The sequence below is a fragment of the Gekko japonicus genome, unplaced genomic scaffold (genome assembly GCF_001447785.1).
Source record: "Gekko japonicus isolate JY-2015 unplaced genomic scaffold, Gekko_japonicus_V1.1 scaffold36, whole genome shotgun sequence".
NCBI classification, from domain to species: domain Eukaryota; kingdom Metazoa; phylum Chordata; class Lepidosauria; order Squamata; family Gekkonidae; genus Gekko; species Gekko japonicus.
The window spans coordinates 573,050-590,715 of NW_015164182.1; the positions used below are offsets into that span (position 1 = coordinate 573,050).

Consider the following 17,666-nt stretch of genomic DNA (forward strand, 5'->3'; position numbering starts at 1 on the left):
CCTCCAGTTGTTTGGCTTAGGCATTACAGCAGAGTAAAATACAGGCGCACAGGCAGGGGGGGGGTTAGCAACTGTACAGAGATACAACTAACACAGAACACCATGGCAGCTCGCTGACATTGTCCCTGTCCTCGACCAAATGCCTGGTGGAATATCTCTGCCTTACATGCCCTGCAGAACTGCATCAAATCCTGCAGGGCATGGATGTTATTAAGCAGAGAGTTCTACCAGGTTGGGGCCAGGGCGTTTCCCACCCTGGCCCTGGTCGAGGACAGCCAGACATCCCTCAAGCCAGGGACCACCAGGAACTTCTGATCTACTGAGTGCAATGCTCTTCTGGGTGTATACTGGGAGAGGCAGTCCTGAAAATATGCGGGTCCCTGACAAGGTCAACACCAGAACCTTGAAGTTGATCCAGTACGCCATCAGAAGCCAGTGCAGCTCTTGCAGCACAGGATGGATGTGTCCTGTATGTGGGGACTGCTGTGTTCTGTACCAGTCTGAATTTCCGGGTCAGCCTCAAGGTCCTGACCTGGATAGCCCAGGCTAGCTCAATCACATAATATTGCGGAAGTTAAGCAGTTTTGCCTCTGGTCTATATATGTATGGGAGACTACCAAGAAATACCAGGGTGGCAATGTGGAGGCAGGCAATGGCAATGGCACCTCTGAACATCTCTTGCCTTAAAAAGCCCATGGGGTTGCCATAAGTCAGCTGTGACTTGACAGCCAAAATTTTTTTTTACTGACTTGATTTTATGGGCCTAACTTGTTTTTATTGGCTTGATGTGCTTCTATTTACTTGTTGGTATAGTTTTCCTGTTTTAATATGTTGCCGAAGGCTTTCATGGCTGGAGTTCATTAGTTGTTGTAGATTTTCTGGGCTGTATGGCCATTGTCTTGGCATTGTAGGTCCTGACGTTTCACCAGCAGCTGTGACTGGCATCCTCAGAGGTATAACACAGAAAGATGGAGTACTCTCTGTGTCAAGGTGAGAAGAAAAATGGGAGGCAGGTAATTTATATCTACTCAGGAAGGTGGGGTAGGGCTGAGTCATTATCTTGTAGAAGTTCTCCAGGCTGTGAAACATGCTAATGGAGGAGCTTTCCTGAGGAGGTTCTTTTGCGTATAGATTGGCTGTTGAAATTCTAATATTATCTGTAGTGCTGTTGTAAGATGTAGAGCATTTCAATGGCTTTCCTGTGTAATCTGACATGGTAATTGGATGTGTTGTCCAGCCTTTGTAGGTTGTGTTTTTTCATACGTTTTCCCATCTGATCAGTGATTCCTTTGATATATGGCAAAAACACATTTCCTGTGGGAGACTGTTTTTCCTCAGTTGTTTATTTTATCTTTGGTTTAATTGCTCTTCTGATTTCATTCTTGGAGCAGCCATTTGCTTGAAGTGAGTGGTTTAGATGATTTAGTTCATCGTTGAGAAAGTGCGGTTCACATATCAGACAGTTTTCAGACCCACCAGAAAAATACAACAGATGCTACAATCGGCAAAAGACAGAAGAGAACCCCTCACTTCTGCAGGAGTATACCGCATACCATATAGTTGTGGACAGGTTTACATTGGGACCACACAGCATAGCATTCAGTCAAGAATAAAAGAACATGAAAGACACTGCAGATTGGGCCAACCTGAAAAATCAGCAGTGGGTGAACATAGCCTAATTCAAACAGGGTGCAGTATCTTATTCCAAGACACTGAAAGGCTGGACAACACATCCAATTACCATGTCAGATTACACAGGGAAGCCATTGAATTCATAAACATAAACACAATTTCAACAGGAAAGAAGAGAGTTTAAAAATAAATAGGGCATGGTTTCCTGTCCTGAAAAACACAAAATGTTCTACATCTTACAACAGCACTACAGAAGATCAGAATTTCAACAGCCAATCCATATGCAAAAGAACCTCCTCAGGAAAGCTCCTCCATTAGCATGTCACAGCCTGGGGAACTCCTACAAGATAATGACTCAGCACTAACCCACATTCCTGAGTAGATATAAATTACCTGCCTACCATTTTTCTTCTCACCTTGCCACAGAGAGTACTCCATCTTTCTGTGTTATTCCTCTGAGGATGTCAGTCACAGCTGCTGGCAAAACGTCAGGTCCTACAATGCCAAGACCACAGCCATACAGCCCAGAAAATCTACAACAACTAATTTCCTGTTTTAGTTGCTATGAGTTGCCTTGAGCATTTTCTGGAGAGGCAGAAATATTGTAAATAAACGAAGACTGCCTTTGTATATGCCTCAGGATACCACATTTCCCTAATATTTCAAAGCACAAAGTTGTTGCCCCCCCCCCCAGGACTTTGCAATGTCATTGTCTGTATCATTGACCCAACTGAAGGAATCACGCGAGACAATTCTCTTGAGGGTAGAGAAATCCGTCTGCCCCTTAAGGCAGCAAGCAGTTTATTTTATGCACACTCTGCCCCCACCCCACTCACCGTGCGCTGAGGTTGGAATCACGTACAGAAACCAGAGGAAACAGATACTTTTAGGGAGATTATCTTAGGGATGCTTACATTGGTACAATGATTAACAAGCTACCTCCATAGGTACTCCGGATGGGCAAAGGTAATCAGACTTAAAGCTATGTCCTGTTGATCAGAGTTACTGATCAATCCAGATATCTACAGAGTCTGGAAATATGGGCTGAAAATCAGGACCAGCGTGCCGGCTGACCTCTGCCCACACCCAACTAATATATCCATTGTGGGCCTGAAATGTTTTGTGAAATTCCACAATATTGGCTAGTTTCTGTGATATCACATATGATGTTTTTCTTTTCCTGAGTGATTTACCCAAAGTCACATGTAGCTGAATAGGGATTTTAAATGGGATATCTTTGTCTCCACCTTCTACCCTGGCAGAGATGATGGGTTGCTGCTACAGTTCAGAGGATGAGTGGATGGAGAATATTGAAATTTGTGAGATCTGCCACTACCCCATCGACCCAGATGCCAGGTCAGAGGTGAGAGACCCTTCTGTGGAAACTTCCCAGAGCTTTCTTTCTGCTTTGGCTCCTTGCCATAATGCTTTGTGCAAAGTTCCTGAACATTCCCCTGGCCCTGGCTCTGAGAGCCAAACCACATGTTACAGCATGTCACTGTTAAGGTTCCTTTCTCCCCTAACCTGCCCTGTCTGTCTCCCCAGCACAATGCACTTTTTGTCTTTAGCTGGACAAATACCAGCATTTAGGTTGCAACTGGACTCTTATGTGACTGTTAATTTCCTTTTCAATTGAGACAATTTGAACACTTGTTGTTCTTTCAAAAAGCAATCCTCTCGAGTCTATTATAGATGCCCGCTAATTCAGCATATAATTTTTACATACTTCTTTGCATCCACATTATTTCCCCACTAGACAGCACCTCCAAAAAGTACAGGAAACTAGGGTTGCCAAATCTGGGTTGAAAAATTCCTAGAGAATGGAGGGGTGGAGCCTGGGGAGGTTTAGGAACCTTAGTGGGTTATAGTGCCATAGAGTCCACCCTCCAAAGCAGCCATTTTCTCCAGGGGAATGATCATTGTTGTCTGGAGATCAGTTGTAATTCCCAGCTTGACCTGGAGGTTGGCAACCCTACATGAGAAATGTGATGGTCACCTTCTTGAAAAGTGCTACCAAATGATCTTAACTTGGTCTTTATTTTCCCCTCAGAGGCTGACAGCCAATGGCTCTGAAGCTTGGAATCCTCTGCTGTCTAATGAAGTGGTTCTTCCTCCCAGTTCCCCTCTTCAAGGTTAAGATTTTACTACCTCCCCCTCTCCTGACTGCAATGTAGGCCAAAACGTCTATCTGGATTCCCTAGTGACATCCTCTGGCATTGTCAGGACAGCACTTTGGGAACTTGGGGTTAAATGCTGGAGGCCCCAAAAGTAGACTGTACCTAGAGATCTGTAAACTCCTCCCCAGTACTCCTCCATCTTTAATCCTCTACTTATAGCCTCCCATGCAGTGTATTCTGGGAACTGTAGTTCCCAAAATGCCTGACATTAATTATCAGACATCTGAGAGCTATAGTTCTCAGAAAGAAATGGGGTTGTCTGGATGTATATTATGGGAATATTTAAAAAATGCCTGAAAGCCCTGTTCACAAGTTACAGTCAACACACATAAAGTGTACTTTTGTTTGCTCTATATGTGCAACATTAAGTAATTCTCGTGTTACATTCAATGCATGTATGTACAGCTGAAGATGCTAATAGGGTTGCCAAGTTAAGATTGGGAAATTCCAGGCGATCTGGGGGCAAAGTTTGTGGAGGGCAGAGTTTGGAAAGGGAAAGGGGCTCAGTCAGCAGGTATCAGACTCCTGCAGCAATCAGAACCAACAACTCTCTTCCTCAGAATAGAAGTTTATTGGTACAGTATTGGCAGAACATCTACATTTCAGGATCTGTGTTAAGACTAATGAAAAAGGCGTGGGGATGGGAGTTATACTGGGTTCAAAGGGGTACCCTGATGGTGCATAGCCAATCAAGGCATTAGGAGGAACCCGCCCAAAGTAATGGGCTCCGACAACGGGATAGTTCTCAGGGAATGTATTACAGCTAGGCACTCAAGGTCAGGCACATAAAACATAGAGATAACAGAGCATTGTCAGGCAGTAAGAACCGAAAACTAAAATAACAGGCAGAGGTCCTCCTCGATAACACTGTCTAACCATCTCATCCTTTGCCGTCCCCTTCTTCTTTGACTGTCAATCTTTCCCAGCATCAGGGTCTTCTCCAGTGAGTGCTCCCTTCTCATTTGGTGGCCAAAGTATTTGAGCTTCAGCCCCTCCCTATATGTCAACTCCCTGACAACAGGGATATAATGCAATAGAGTCCACCCTCTGAAAGCCGCTATTTTCCACAAGGAAAGTGATCCTGTAATGTGGAGATCTGTTGCAATTCTGGGATAGGGTTGTTAGGTCCTCCCTGGCCCTCAGCAGGGAATGGGGGGTAGAGTTGTCACATCCAGGTTGGGAAACTCCTGGAGATTTGGGGATGGTGCCTGGGGAGGACAGAGACCTCAGTGAGGTTCAATGCCATAGACTCCACCCTCCAGCGCTTCCATTTTCTCCATGGAAGCTGATCTCTGTAGTCTGGAGATGAGCTGTAATTCTGGGAGATTCCCAGGTCCCACCTGGAGGCTGGCATCCATATTTCTGAGGGAAATCCAGCCCCACTTGAAGGCTGAGAACCTTACAAATCCAACACTTACCCAGGTACTGGTCATTTGTTTCCTTCGTAAAGTGGACCCGTCGGCTCATGCATACAAACAGATGCATGTGCCTTAACTACAACGTGTGAACAGGGCTTTTAAACCAGCTGTTCTGGGAATTCTACAACTTCTGGTTTCCAGAATGCCCTAGTTAGTGGCGTTGGTGGGGAGTGGAGGTATAAAGGAAGATGGAGAGGAAATATGCTGCAAGAATTTTCTCTCCTTTCAGCTGTCTCACACATAGCCACTGCAATTCTCTTCATCAGCATGGCTGATAAACTGGGGTGGGGTGGTAAAAGGAGTTCCCCCCCCCTTTGGCTCAGATTTACCATCCCAGCAAAATAAGGTCAGCTGGAAGCATCTCTTGCTCTTGGATCCAACATCTCTCATTCTAGTCAGATCTTGAACTGGAGGGGAAGGGCAACAGACCTTTAAGTCCAGAGCTGAAAATTGCCTGACTGCTCCACTGGGAACATAGCCACTACTGCTGCAGAGTCTTGAAGTTGGGGCTGGCCAGTGAGCCAATCTAGGACAGAGGAAAGAGCAAGGAGACATTCCCATGGTATAGACAGAGCAGAGGAGTGGATGCCCCAGACTGTCTGGGAGAAGTGTGGGCAATATCTTTGGAGGCATTGCAAATGATCTGAGGATGAATTTTCAGACTGCTCTATAGTTGTCCCTAAAAATATTGCATCCCCTTCTCAAGGGGCAGCTTTGGTTCCTTGTGCAATTGGGCTGGCTGTTGTTTGCAACATTTGGGAATGTCAGATTATCTCCAAGGAATGCCCAGTTATGCAAGCCGAGCTTGAGATATCTTCCCCCCGTCGAGCAACTCTGAATGTCTTTTAGAGGCATATTAATTTTCCTTTCAGATAAACTAGTGGTTGCATTATACGATTACCAATCAACCCACGATGGAGACTTGGTGCTTCGGAAAGGGGAACAGCTGCGGGTACTGGAAGAGTAAGTCTGTTCCCACTTCAGAGTTTTACCTGCGGGTCTAGTGACAAGAGCTCTTGTCTCTCACATCCAGTAGCAGAATGAATTGCATTGTGGGCTTGCATCCTGTGATGCAATGCTCTCCTACCATTCCATTTCAATAAAAGATGGACCTCCTGGCCAGGATTTCTGCAGGCCCTTGATAATTAGAAACAGAGAAAGGCAACAGAGAAAGGCAACTACCTGTGTAGCTACCTGGGCTAAGGTTGCCAGTTCTGGGCTGGCAAATTCCTGGAGATTGGGGGTGGTAGAGCATGGGGAAGGTAGGATTTTGGGGAGGGGTTGGACTTCAGCAGAGTATAATGCCATAAAGTCCACCCTCCAAAGCAGCTGTTTTCTCTAGGGGAACTGATTGCTGTTGCCTGAAGATCAGTTGTAATTCTGTAAGATCTTCAGGCCCCACCTAGAGTCTGGCAGCCTTAGCCCTGGACTTTGCTGGTGCTCCATCTCACCACAGCAGCTCTTGTAGCCCAGCTCCCTAGTGAGTCAGCTCTTTTCCTCTCCTTGCCTCCTTGCTGCTCTCTTCCTTCAGCATCTCCCAGCTTCTCACCTTGCTGGTCCTGCCTCACTAATAAACCAGATCTTTGAGCCAACCATTTCCTGTGGAATGAAAACAGGCCACTCTAGGAACTCATAAAGGCATGGAGATGGATTCCATGGATTCTTTCTCCTAAGGGGCAGCCTTCCCCAGTGCCCAGACAAAGGGAAACTGCTGACATTTGTGGGACTGATCCAGGGCATCCAGCCCATGGTTCTTTTTTCCCCTTTCTCTGGTGGGGCAAGAACCAGGACTTTTTTGGTTATGGTCCTCCCACTCCTCATCATCTAGCTGTGCAAAGCCCCCTTTCTTTTCAGTAAAGGATACAAAATTCCCTTTGTTTCTGCCAGAGACAGTTGAGTCTGGTTTAGTTGGCTTCTCTGTAGTGACTGATATCTTGCATTTGTTATTGCTTTTTTTGTTGTATCTTTTAGTGAATTGGTATTTAGATTTTCCTGTTAATCACCCTGAGCAGGAAAAGTGGTACAGAAATATTTGTTGTAGAATGAATAAAATAAAACTACAGAGCAAGGGGGGACGACTGACCTTTATTTTTTCTGTTCCAGGAATGGAGAGTGGTGGAAAGCCCAATCCCTCACTACGGGGCAGGTGGGCTTTATTCCGTGCAATTTCGTTGTGAAATATAACAGTTTGGAACAAGAACCGTGAGTAGAAATCATCGTGTTTTCCCTCCTAGTATAATTCATAAACAACCCTCTAATTGTGGCGGAATGTGCCTGCTTTGGCCTGCAGGCCCTATTCCGTCCTGCCCTCCTAAGTCTTTCTCCACACCTTTCTTCCACTCTCAGGCGGCTTGCCACCACCACCTGACCTTTGTACATAATTGCCCGCTGGGAGGGTCAGGACTCCCAGCTTCCCTTCCAAGTTCTGAGGCCTTGCCTCTGTGTCTCCCACTGCCCAGCACCTGGTCATCACGGTGACAGTTCACTGCCTTGTGCACCTCTGGAAGAATGACCACTTGCCAACTGCCTGCCTTACAAGCATAGTTTTAGCACAGCACCAGACTGAGCAAGGGATCCCAAAAGAAACAGGTAAAACACAAATCCTCTGTCTCTCTCTCTAAACATGCCCTATCAGATGTTAAAATATAGGACAGACACCTTAGCTTTAATAAATTACAGATCTTTATATAGTTTCATTACCTTGAAGCTCCCTTCAACTGTCTAAGCCAACCACATGGTCAATGGCTGCCTCCTCAGTGGAGAGGTCTGTGTGCACTCATGGTCTCAGCTCCCAAGGAAAAGAGACCTCCTTCCTGTTGCAAGGAGTTTTTAATCACCTCTCTTTCCCCCTCCTCCTGACCAGGACAGGACAGGTTAGAGAAGCGTTTCCTAGGGCTTCTTCCTGGAGATTATCCCTGGATCCATTCTAGCCTAAAGTCATCCAAAAATACATTCCCTGCTTGGAGAAGGGGAAGAGCTTGACCCACCCATTATTTCTCCTGCTAGATCTATTAGTATTTGTACAAAGGTGAGCTGAGGTATGTCTGGGAAGCAGTTGGACTGACGTCCTCCCTTCCTGCCTGTTCTCTGCCTAGAGAAAAAAAAAACTTTTTGCTCCTTTCAAACCTCTGAGCTCTCCAACGAGATCAGGGCCCTGCGGGACCTCCAGCAATTCCACAGGGCCGTGAAAACGGAACTTTTTCGCTGGGTGTTTCAGTAGGAATGACATTATATCGGCTGAGCTGCGCCTGTACTTTATTATATGGCACCGCCATACTTAAATAGTTTTAACTGTATTTATTGTTGTATTGAGTCGAGTTATTTTATATATGTACCTATGTCATTGCACCCCTGCACTGCTTTAAAAGAATCTTCTGCAAACAACATTCAAACAAGCATAGAGAAAGACGGCGTCACAGCAGCATGAAACTAATTTAAAAATACAAATGCAAATTTGACCTAAGTTGACTTCACCTTGCTCTGGTCAATAAAGCTGAACCTGTTTAAGGACCTGCTGTTGATACTGAGTTATTGAAGTACCTGTTGTTTGGAGAAGATTCTTTTAAAGCAGTGCAGGGGTGCAGTGACAGTGGAGCCACCCCGAAAGGACGATAAACATATGTGGACATGCAAAAGTATGCTAGCACTCTTGAGGTGTGAGAACCACACCAAATTTAGACAGCTTTTTTGAAGACGGAGTCAAAAGGCTGGGACACCGGTGGGAAAGACAAATGCAGATTCAGCCTTAGACTCTTTGAGTCAGGAATGAGACATACAAAATGGCAATAGTAATTATAGTGGGTTCATATAATACCCCCTGACACATAGGAGCCAATAAGCAATTAGTGCGGAGCTCGGGGAACTGTTCAACGGTCAAGGGTGAGTGGGAGGACCAGAGGCTTCCCATCGAAGCCATGCACGCTCAAGGCCAATGGGCAGATAAGGAGCAAAAGTGAAATGCAGCGACAGCAGTGGGGGCAGCACCTATTCCCTGCCATTGATAATGGCTGCCAGAGAGGGTTGCCAACTCCTGGTTAGGAAATTCCTGGGGGCAGAGCCTGGGGAGGGTAGCTTTGGGGGCGAGAAGGGAGCTCATTAGATACAGGATATCCACCTTCTGAAGCGTCCATGTTCTCTGCGGGAACTGATCTCTGTAGTCTGGAAATCAGTTGTAACTCCGAGAACATTTCAACCCCCACCTGGAAGTTGGCAACCTTAATTTGAGAGCACAACAGAGGTGTTGTTTTGTGGCTGGGCATGCCCCCAAATACAGCAGAAACCCACCAAAGTCTTTGCTCCATCCGATTGTCTCTACCCTAGAAGCACCCTGAAGGACAAATCTAGAACTGAGCTGTGAGTTCTCAGCAAAGTGCTTTGCACCATAGTTTTCTTGTGTGCCTGGTAAATTCCTCCCCATGATGAAGAAGTTTTCATGCTCAAATGTTTTGGGACACTTTGATCCACTGGTGCACAGAACAGAGATTTTAATCCCTATCACAGTGTACACTAAGGTTGCCAACTCCATGTTGGGAAATTCCTGGAGATTTTGGTGTGGAGTTTAGGGAGGGGGGGAACCTCAGTAGGGATGTGATGCTGTCAATTCCGCCCTCCAAAGCACCCATATTCTCTAGGATAACTAATCTCTATAGTTTGGAGATCAGTTGTAACTCCAGATCTCCAGGCCACACCTGGAGGTTGACTATCCTAGTTTCCACTGTGTTTATTATTTGTGAACTGAAAGATAAACAAACAGGTGTCTGTACAGAAATGTCAGAATTTGATAAAATATTAGTAGGCCCGGATGTTAAGATGATACGGAAGATATATTATTTGATGTTAGATTATAGGATGAAAGATGAGAGTAATAAAACGTCAGTGACTGCATGGGCTAGCAGTATAGGGAAGGCTATTGATTTAAATAAATGGGAGAGGATCTGGCAGAATGTGAGATGGCTGAAGGCTGTACCACTAAAAGAAAATGTCTTTAAGATGTGTTACCGTTGGCATCTGACACCTGATAGGTTAGCCCGTTTTTACCCTGGGATCAGTAACACGTGCTGGAAATGTAAATCCCAAGCAGGCTCTTTCTACCATGCGTGGTGGACATGTAAAGCCGTAAAAAAAATGTTGGAAGGAGGTTCATTTGTTAATAACGCAAGCAACGGAATTACAAATACCATTAGACCCTGAAATATGTTTACTAAATGTGTTACCTGAGAACTGGAAAAAGGGTGAAAAATATATGGTAATTCACTTACTGACAGCAGCAAGAATACTACTGGCTAAGTACTGGAAAAATGAAAAGATACCAGATAGATGGGATTTTATTAATAAAGTGATTGAAGTGATTGAAATGGATAATTTAACCCAAAAAATCCACGGAAATATGAATTCAGTTTTTCAAAAAATATGGTAGAAAGTGTATAAATGGATTGAAATGAATACTTAAGCAGAGAAAAATAAGTTTTTATTTAGGTATGCTTAAAGAGGGAAAGAAGAAAGGATCTGTTTAAATGTGTTGTTTTATGTGATATGTTGTATATGTTTTGCTATGTCTTGTGTTTCCTATTATCTGTCTATATAATTGTAAGTTAATAAAAGAACTGTTAAAAAAATTATTTGTGAACTGATGCAAGTCTGTCTGTCTGTCTGTCTGAACTTGAGAGGTAGGGGTCATGTTGGGAGGATGCTCTTTTGCAGGGGTCGTTTCATAGAAAAAGAGCTAGGGGAATTCATTAGCATAACTCATTAGCATATGACACACCCCCTGACATCACCGGAAGTGTGTCATAAGGCCACACACACCGCCCCCAACGGTCCCGGCCGCCAGCGCCGGCCTTGCAGCTCCACTGCCGAGCCCCATGAGGGGCCCGGCGGTGGACCTGCAAGGCTGGTGGGAGTGCAAGGAAGCCCCGCGAAGGCCCTCCCTGGCCCCAGGCAGGCAGGGGTGGGGAGAGGCAGGGAGGAAGCAACTTACCGTACCCTCCCTCTTCTCCTGCCTCCTCCTGGCTGAATGAGGGTCGGAAGCGGGGCGGCCGGAAGCGGGGGGCGGGGCTTCGTCATGTGCCCCGCCCCCTGTACCTCACCCGGGGGAACTGCGATCCCCCGCGATCCCCCCCGAAATGACCTCTGCTCTTTTGGAATGTTTTAAATCTCATGTTTCATGTTTGGGGGAGTTTTTCCTTGCACGTTTAAAAACCTGAATAATCAATGTTCTGCTGCTTTTTCAAAAAAGAAACTCATTTCAAATTACTTACATCGAGCGCAAACTAGATAGTGGGGAAGATGCTTATGTGCTTTTTGTTGTTTCTTGTAGGTGGTTTTTCAAAGCCATCAGCAGGCAGGATGCTGAAAGGCAGCTCCTGACTGCGGGCAACATTCATGGTGCTTTTCTAATCCGGGAGAGCGAATCCACCAAAGGTAATCAGCAGTCATGCAGATGAGAATTAAAGCTGTAGGGAGGCCTGGGGGGGGGGGGCTGTAGCCATACTACAGACTCCAGTTGGCTAAACTGTCATTCATTTCCCCCCCAGGAAATGCTGGAAACGCTAACAGAAACTGTTAGAGGGCTGAAGTTGAGTGGAGAGAGGTTTTGCTTGCCTTGAGGCACCCAGATTACTTCTTTTGTCCCACTTCTGGTCAGACAGGTTTCTGAAACAATACCAAGTAGAATAAAAATGTGTGTCCTATAAACTTCATTCCCTTTCCATCTGCTTTCACCTGCCTTGAGGAAAATAATTTGTGTGTTTCCAGTTGGAAAATTCCTATCACCCTCACTAAACATGAGACTTTGGAAGAAACCATGAGAGTGAAACCATGGTGGCTCAGAGGTTAAGCCACTGAGCTGCAGACTGGAAGGTCTGTAATTCAGCAGTTCAAGACCCTAATGCCGCATGACGGAGTTGGTGTTTAGTCATGCCGGCCACATGACCACGGAAATGTCGTCGAACAGCGCTTTCTCTTTGGCTTGGAAGCGGAGATGAGCACCGCCCTGTAGAGTTGGATTCAAGTAGCTTTTGAGCAAGGGAAACCTTTACCTTTTTAATGCTTTCTGGTCCTTGAGTCAAACCCAGCCCAGCCCCTTTCAAAAGTAACATGATGAAGTGACCAGAATTGTTAGGAAAGTTGGCCCTCTTTGAGTCAATTTTTTTAATATATTAAAACATTTATACCCCACTTTTCCTTGTTGTTCAAGGTGAGGTATAAATTTGGAGATTCCCGGGCGGGGGGGTGTTGGGTGGTAGTACTCACCAGTACTGAGTCCTGTCAACCTTGGGGGGGGGGGGGGCTCTCCCAAGTCCTCAGGGGAATCCGTGCAACCTTATATATGATTCATTGGTACCTCTTTTCTTTTCTTTTATAACAAAAAGAAAGGGAAATCTTGAGATGAGGGGGGAACAGTATCCACACAGTCCTCCTGGGATTCATCAAAAATTTGTCAGTGAAGATAGGCTATGGCTATTATATCTGCCTCTGATGAGCTCTGGATTTTCTTTTGGGACCCCAACTGCTGAACTCCCCATACAGTCTAGCAAAGGTGGTAATAGCTTAGTAAAAAGTAAAGGTTCCCTTGCTCGAAAGCCAGTCGAATCCGACTCTAGGGTTGCGGTGCTCATCTCCATTTCAAAGCCGAAGAGCCAGTGCTGTCCGAAGACGTTTCCATGGTCATGTGGCTGGCATGACTAAACACCAAGGCGCACAGAACGCTGTTACCTTCCCACCGAAGTGGTACCTATTTATCTACTTGCAATTTCTTGCTTTTGAACTGCTAGGTTGGCAGGAGCCAGAGATGGGAGCTCACTCCGTCATGCGGCACACTCGGGTCTCGAACTGCTGAACTACCGACCTTTCACAGCCTGCAGTTGAGCATCTTAACCACTTGAGCCACCGCAACTTAGACATTCTGCCAATTCTCACTGAAAGTAAAATTTCAAGTACATTTGGAGGGAGAAACATATTTTTTAAATTGTATGGGAGGAAGACAGTATTTCAGTAGTGACATTTTTTGTGGGGGAGCCATGGCTCAATGGTAAACCACTTGCTAAAATTGTCTGGCAGCCAGAAGTTCTAGCTCTTTTAGCGTTATTCACCACTAGGTAGTGAGCTAGACTTGTTTTTAAGGCAAGAAACATTTCAGTGGTGATTTGCCATTGCCTATCTCTGCATCACAACCCTGGTATTCCTTGGAGGTCACACATCCAAATACTAGCTAGGGCTGACCCTACTTAGCTTCTGAGATCTGACGAGATCAGGCTAGCATGGGTCAGGGGAATGCACTTGCTGTGTATGCAAAAGGTCTTGGGTTCAAATGCCGAGCATCTTTAGTGGCAAGTGCTAAGACTTTCTTTTGATGATTCTGCATTGGCTTTTCCCTCTGTTGTTTTACAAAACCCATGTTGGAACAGAAATTCCCCTCTGCATTGCATGCTGCGTTCACTTTCTTTGATCATCAGATTTTATGGTACCTTCTGCATAGATTTATGGCCATTTTATGACCGTCCTGGGGTGACTTTGCAGTCAGTATGGCATTGGCCCAGGGCATTTGAATGTGGTTTTGAGCTGCACTTTTTCCTCCCAGTTGAGAAAATGTGGAGTGAATGCTAGATGCAGAATCGCCCTTTGAGATCCTGGAGAGCCAACAACCAATGTTGATAATACTGATAATAGCTGGTAAGGCACAGTCATTTCAAGACAGAAGGAAAGGAAGTACTTGATTTCTCTTTTTCTTGTGGGTCTTCCTAGGATCCTTTTCCCTCTCCGTGCGGGACTTTGATCAGAACCAAGGGGAAGTAGTGAAGCATTACAAGATCCGCAACATGGACAACGGCGGCTTCTACATCTCCCCTCGCATCCCTTTTGACAGCTTGCACAAGCTGGTGGAGCATTACACACGTAAGGCTAAAAGACACTGGCCAGTCCTGGGAGCCTCTCCATCTTTCTCTACCTGTTCTGGCCATTGGCGGGAGTAGGACTGTCAGCTCCAAGTTGGGAAATTCCTGGAGGTTTGGGGATGAAGTCTGGGGAGGCACCTCAGCAGGGAAGTGATGCTATAGAGCCCACCCTCCTAAGCAGTCATTTTCCCCCCCAGGGAACTCATCTCTGGATTCTGCAGGAGCTCTCCAGGCCCTCTTCTACCAATGTGTTTGGTGATCTTTGTCATGCCATGAGACTTGTTAAGGCAGGGGTCCCTGACCCTTTTGAGCTTGCAGGTACCTTTATAATTCAGGCACAGCATGGTGGGTGCAGGCACAAAATGGCTGCTGCAGGAGGTGGAGCCAGCCACAAAACAGCTGCTGCAGCTTACCTTCGATTACACAGTGAAGATCCTTGTGCAGTTATAGCACCTGCTGCCAAAGCAACATTTTAAAAAGTTTGCACGGCCAATTAAATCTTCAATGGCCAAGGGGTAACCATGTTAGTTTGTTGCAGCAAAAATAAGCCAGAATCTCATGGCACCTGGAGAGCCAACATTTTATTCTGGCATCAGCCTTCATGGACTTTGTCAGAAGCGGGCAGTGGGTCTTTGCAAGGTAGACATTTTAAGAAGAAGAGAAGAAGAGATTGGATTTATACCCCGTCCTTCACTCGGAATCTCAGAGTAGTTTACAATCTCCTTTCTCTTCCCTTCCCCACAACAGACACCCTGTGAGGTAGGTGGGGCTGAGAGAGCTCTTTTGAGAACTGCTCTTTCAAGAGCAGCTCTGACAGAACTATGGCTTGCCCAAGATCATCCAGTAGCTGGAAGTGGAGGAGTGGGGAATCAAATCCAGTTTTCCCAGATTAGAGTGCACACACTTAACCACTACACCAAACTGGGGTATGAAAACAAACAGCAGGGCCATGAGACCATGCCATGCAGGAACTATCGGGTGAAATGTGATGATGTAAAGTTTAAATCGAATCAAGGAAAACACACCATTCGCGAGCTATGCTAAGCTAGTAAACACCTGTGGAGTGTCCCAGGTTTTGCTAAAAAAATTTGTGGATTAATTTTTTAATGCTTAAGTTTTAGGTGTTGCTGGACTCCCCACCCAGTACAGGTATTAACTAGCTTCACATAACCAGTGAATGGACTCTACCCTTTTCCCGATTAGACTTACACTTAACAGAATTAAGTTTCACACTGTGCTTGTTCCATTTCATGGCCCCTTCAGCCTGCTGTCTGCTTGTTCGTTTTTTCCATACACCTGCTTAAAACGTCCACCTAACTATGGATCCACTTATTGCATCATACAAGGTGGGCTGTCGTCCATGAGCACTTATGCTGGAATTAAAAATATATACACATGTTAAAGGTGCTACAGGTGCTGTTTCTTTTTCCTTTTGGAATTTGCTCCATTCTATGCTATTTTAGAACAGGCAGGTGGCGGAAAGTGCCATCAAGTTGCGGCCAACTGACAGTGACCCTGTAGAATTTTCAAGGCAAGAGGTGAACAGAGGTGGTTTGCCATTGCCTGCCTCTGCAGAGCAACCCTGGACCTCTTTGGTGGTCTCCCATCCAAGTACTAACCAGGAATGACCCTGCTTAGCTTCTGACAAGACTGGGCTAGCCTGGGCTCTCCAGGTCAGGGCAGAACAGGCAGAGGTGCACTGAAATGCCCCATGTCCCTTGAGAAGGTAATGTGTGAATCACCCTTTGCAGTCACATGGAGATATTTGCATTGCCCTTTCTGCAGCACACCCATTGTGTCTTTAGCCTGCTGCTGTGGATTATGTGCTGTAGAGACCTATTGTAGGATGGGGAGTTGACTTGATGACTTTCCGCTCCAACCCATTCCTAGGATTTCTAGAGACCCTTTCTTCCCAGTGAACGTTTTAATTGCCACACGGGCCTGCCCCTTCAACAGAACCTTTGCTCCTACTCTTTGCTTCATCTTGTCTGCTTTGTTTCTGCTTTCCGCATGCCAGACCATACTGATGGGCTGTGCACCCTCCTTGGCAAACCCTGCCAGACCCAGAAGCCACAGAAACCCTGGTGGCAGGATGAATGGGAGGTACCCCGGGAGACCCTCAAGCTGGTGGAGAAGCTGGGAGCCGGGCAGTTTGGAGAAGTCTGGATGGGTGAGTGCGGTGCGGGCTGGGAATGAGGGAGGTTTGCCTTTTCTGCACTTCAGCATCTTGGGGGCCTGTTTTTTTAAAAAATCCAGTAAATGCCTAGCTCTTATGATTGTGTGATGATAAGTTTTACAGTGGGTTGGATCCTGCACAAAATCTCCACTGACGGAAGGGATTTCCATCAGTGGAGCAAGGAGGACTTCCCTGTCTCCACCCTTCCCTTCTCACTTCATCCCAAAATGTCCCCCTGAAATCCTGCTCCTGGGGGAGAGGGGACCCCCAAATACAACATGGGTGTACTTTGGCAAAATCAGCTCTTTGTCTCCCCCACCACTAGAAGAAACAAAGGACATCACACCATATAAAGAAATGTTTATGGGCATTTTCCTAAACTTGTGAAATATACTGGGTTCAGATGCGTAGAGTGATCAGCTCATACTTTATTAGTGAGTTCAACTAAACTAAAAGACAACTCTAGTAGGACCGGAGCCCTGCTTAAATGCATGCGAAACACCACACCCAACACACACACACTCCCCGTGATAGGCTATTTACATGATAACTCCCGTTCAATAGGTCCCTTTCAGGATCCTAGTAGTCTATTATTTAGGTGTTCAAGCTAGGTCAGTTCTCTGGTGCACTTTGAGCTTAATACATAACACTCGATAAGCTGTTCATATGGAAGCATGTGAAGTAATGAACACATGAAGCTGTGTTCTACTGAATCAGACCATTGGTCCATCAAGGTCAGTACTGTCTACTTAGACTGGCAGTGGCTCTCCAGGGTCTCAGGCTGTGGTCGTTTACATCACCTCCTACCTGGGCCTTTTAACTGGAGATGATGGGGATCGAGCCTGGGATCTTCTGCGTGCCAAGCAGATGCTCTGCCACTGAGCCAGAGCCCCAGAATACGCACTAAATAGAATATGAAGAACCCATGATGATTTTAAAAATCTTTAAGATTTTCCCAACAAAAACAAACAAGAAAAGAAGAGAAAAAAGAAATGTATATGATTATGTTTTACTCACTATAGATTAATTCATTTTTCTCTAGAGGTCTTTCATATCGCCTACTCCTTGATCTTTTAAACTAGAAATTGATCCTGGGGTCTTCTACATGCAAAGCAGATGCTCTACCACTGAGCCACGGCCGCAGCCTTGAGTTCTGTTATTCGCTTTGCTTTCAAATTTATTGCTTTTTAAAAAATATATAACAATTAATTATGTTGCTATAACAATAATTAAAATTTTTTAACCATAATATTTTATTAGGTTTTAACATAAAACATCAAATACATACAGGTTCTCTAGTGTCAGTATAGCAATTAAAACCTGAATAAGTCAAGCAGTGTACAAGTTTTGATCATTTGTATTAAAGATTGAA

General features: G+C 45.5%; 1 protein-coding gene across 1 annotated transcript in view; it reads left to right on the forward strand.

Moving 5' to 3' along the window:
* The window catches only part of LCK (LCK proto-oncogene, Src family tyrosine kinase), a 56,268-nt gene that overhangs the window by 10,259 nt on the left and 28,343 nt on the right, over nucleotides 1-17,666 (forward strand). The window contains exons 2-8 of the mRNA XM_015408061.1: nucleotides 2,895-2,995; nucleotides 3,683-3,764; nucleotides 6,100-6,190; nucleotides 7,331-7,429; nucleotides 11,544-11,647; nucleotides 13,970-14,119; nucleotides 16,136-16,288. Of these exons, the coding sequence (XP_015263547.1) occupies nucleotides 2,897-2,995; nucleotides 3,683-3,764; nucleotides 6,100-6,190; nucleotides 7,331-7,429; nucleotides 11,544-11,647; nucleotides 13,970-14,119; nucleotides 16,136-16,288 (778 nt within the window). The 5' untranslated portion in view covers nucleotides 2,895-2,896. The remainder of the gene's footprint in view (nucleotides 1-2,894; nucleotides 2,996-3,682; nucleotides 3,765-6,099; nucleotides 6,191-7,330; nucleotides 7,430-11,543; nucleotides 11,648-13,969; nucleotides 14,120-16,135; nucleotides 16,289-17,666) is intronic.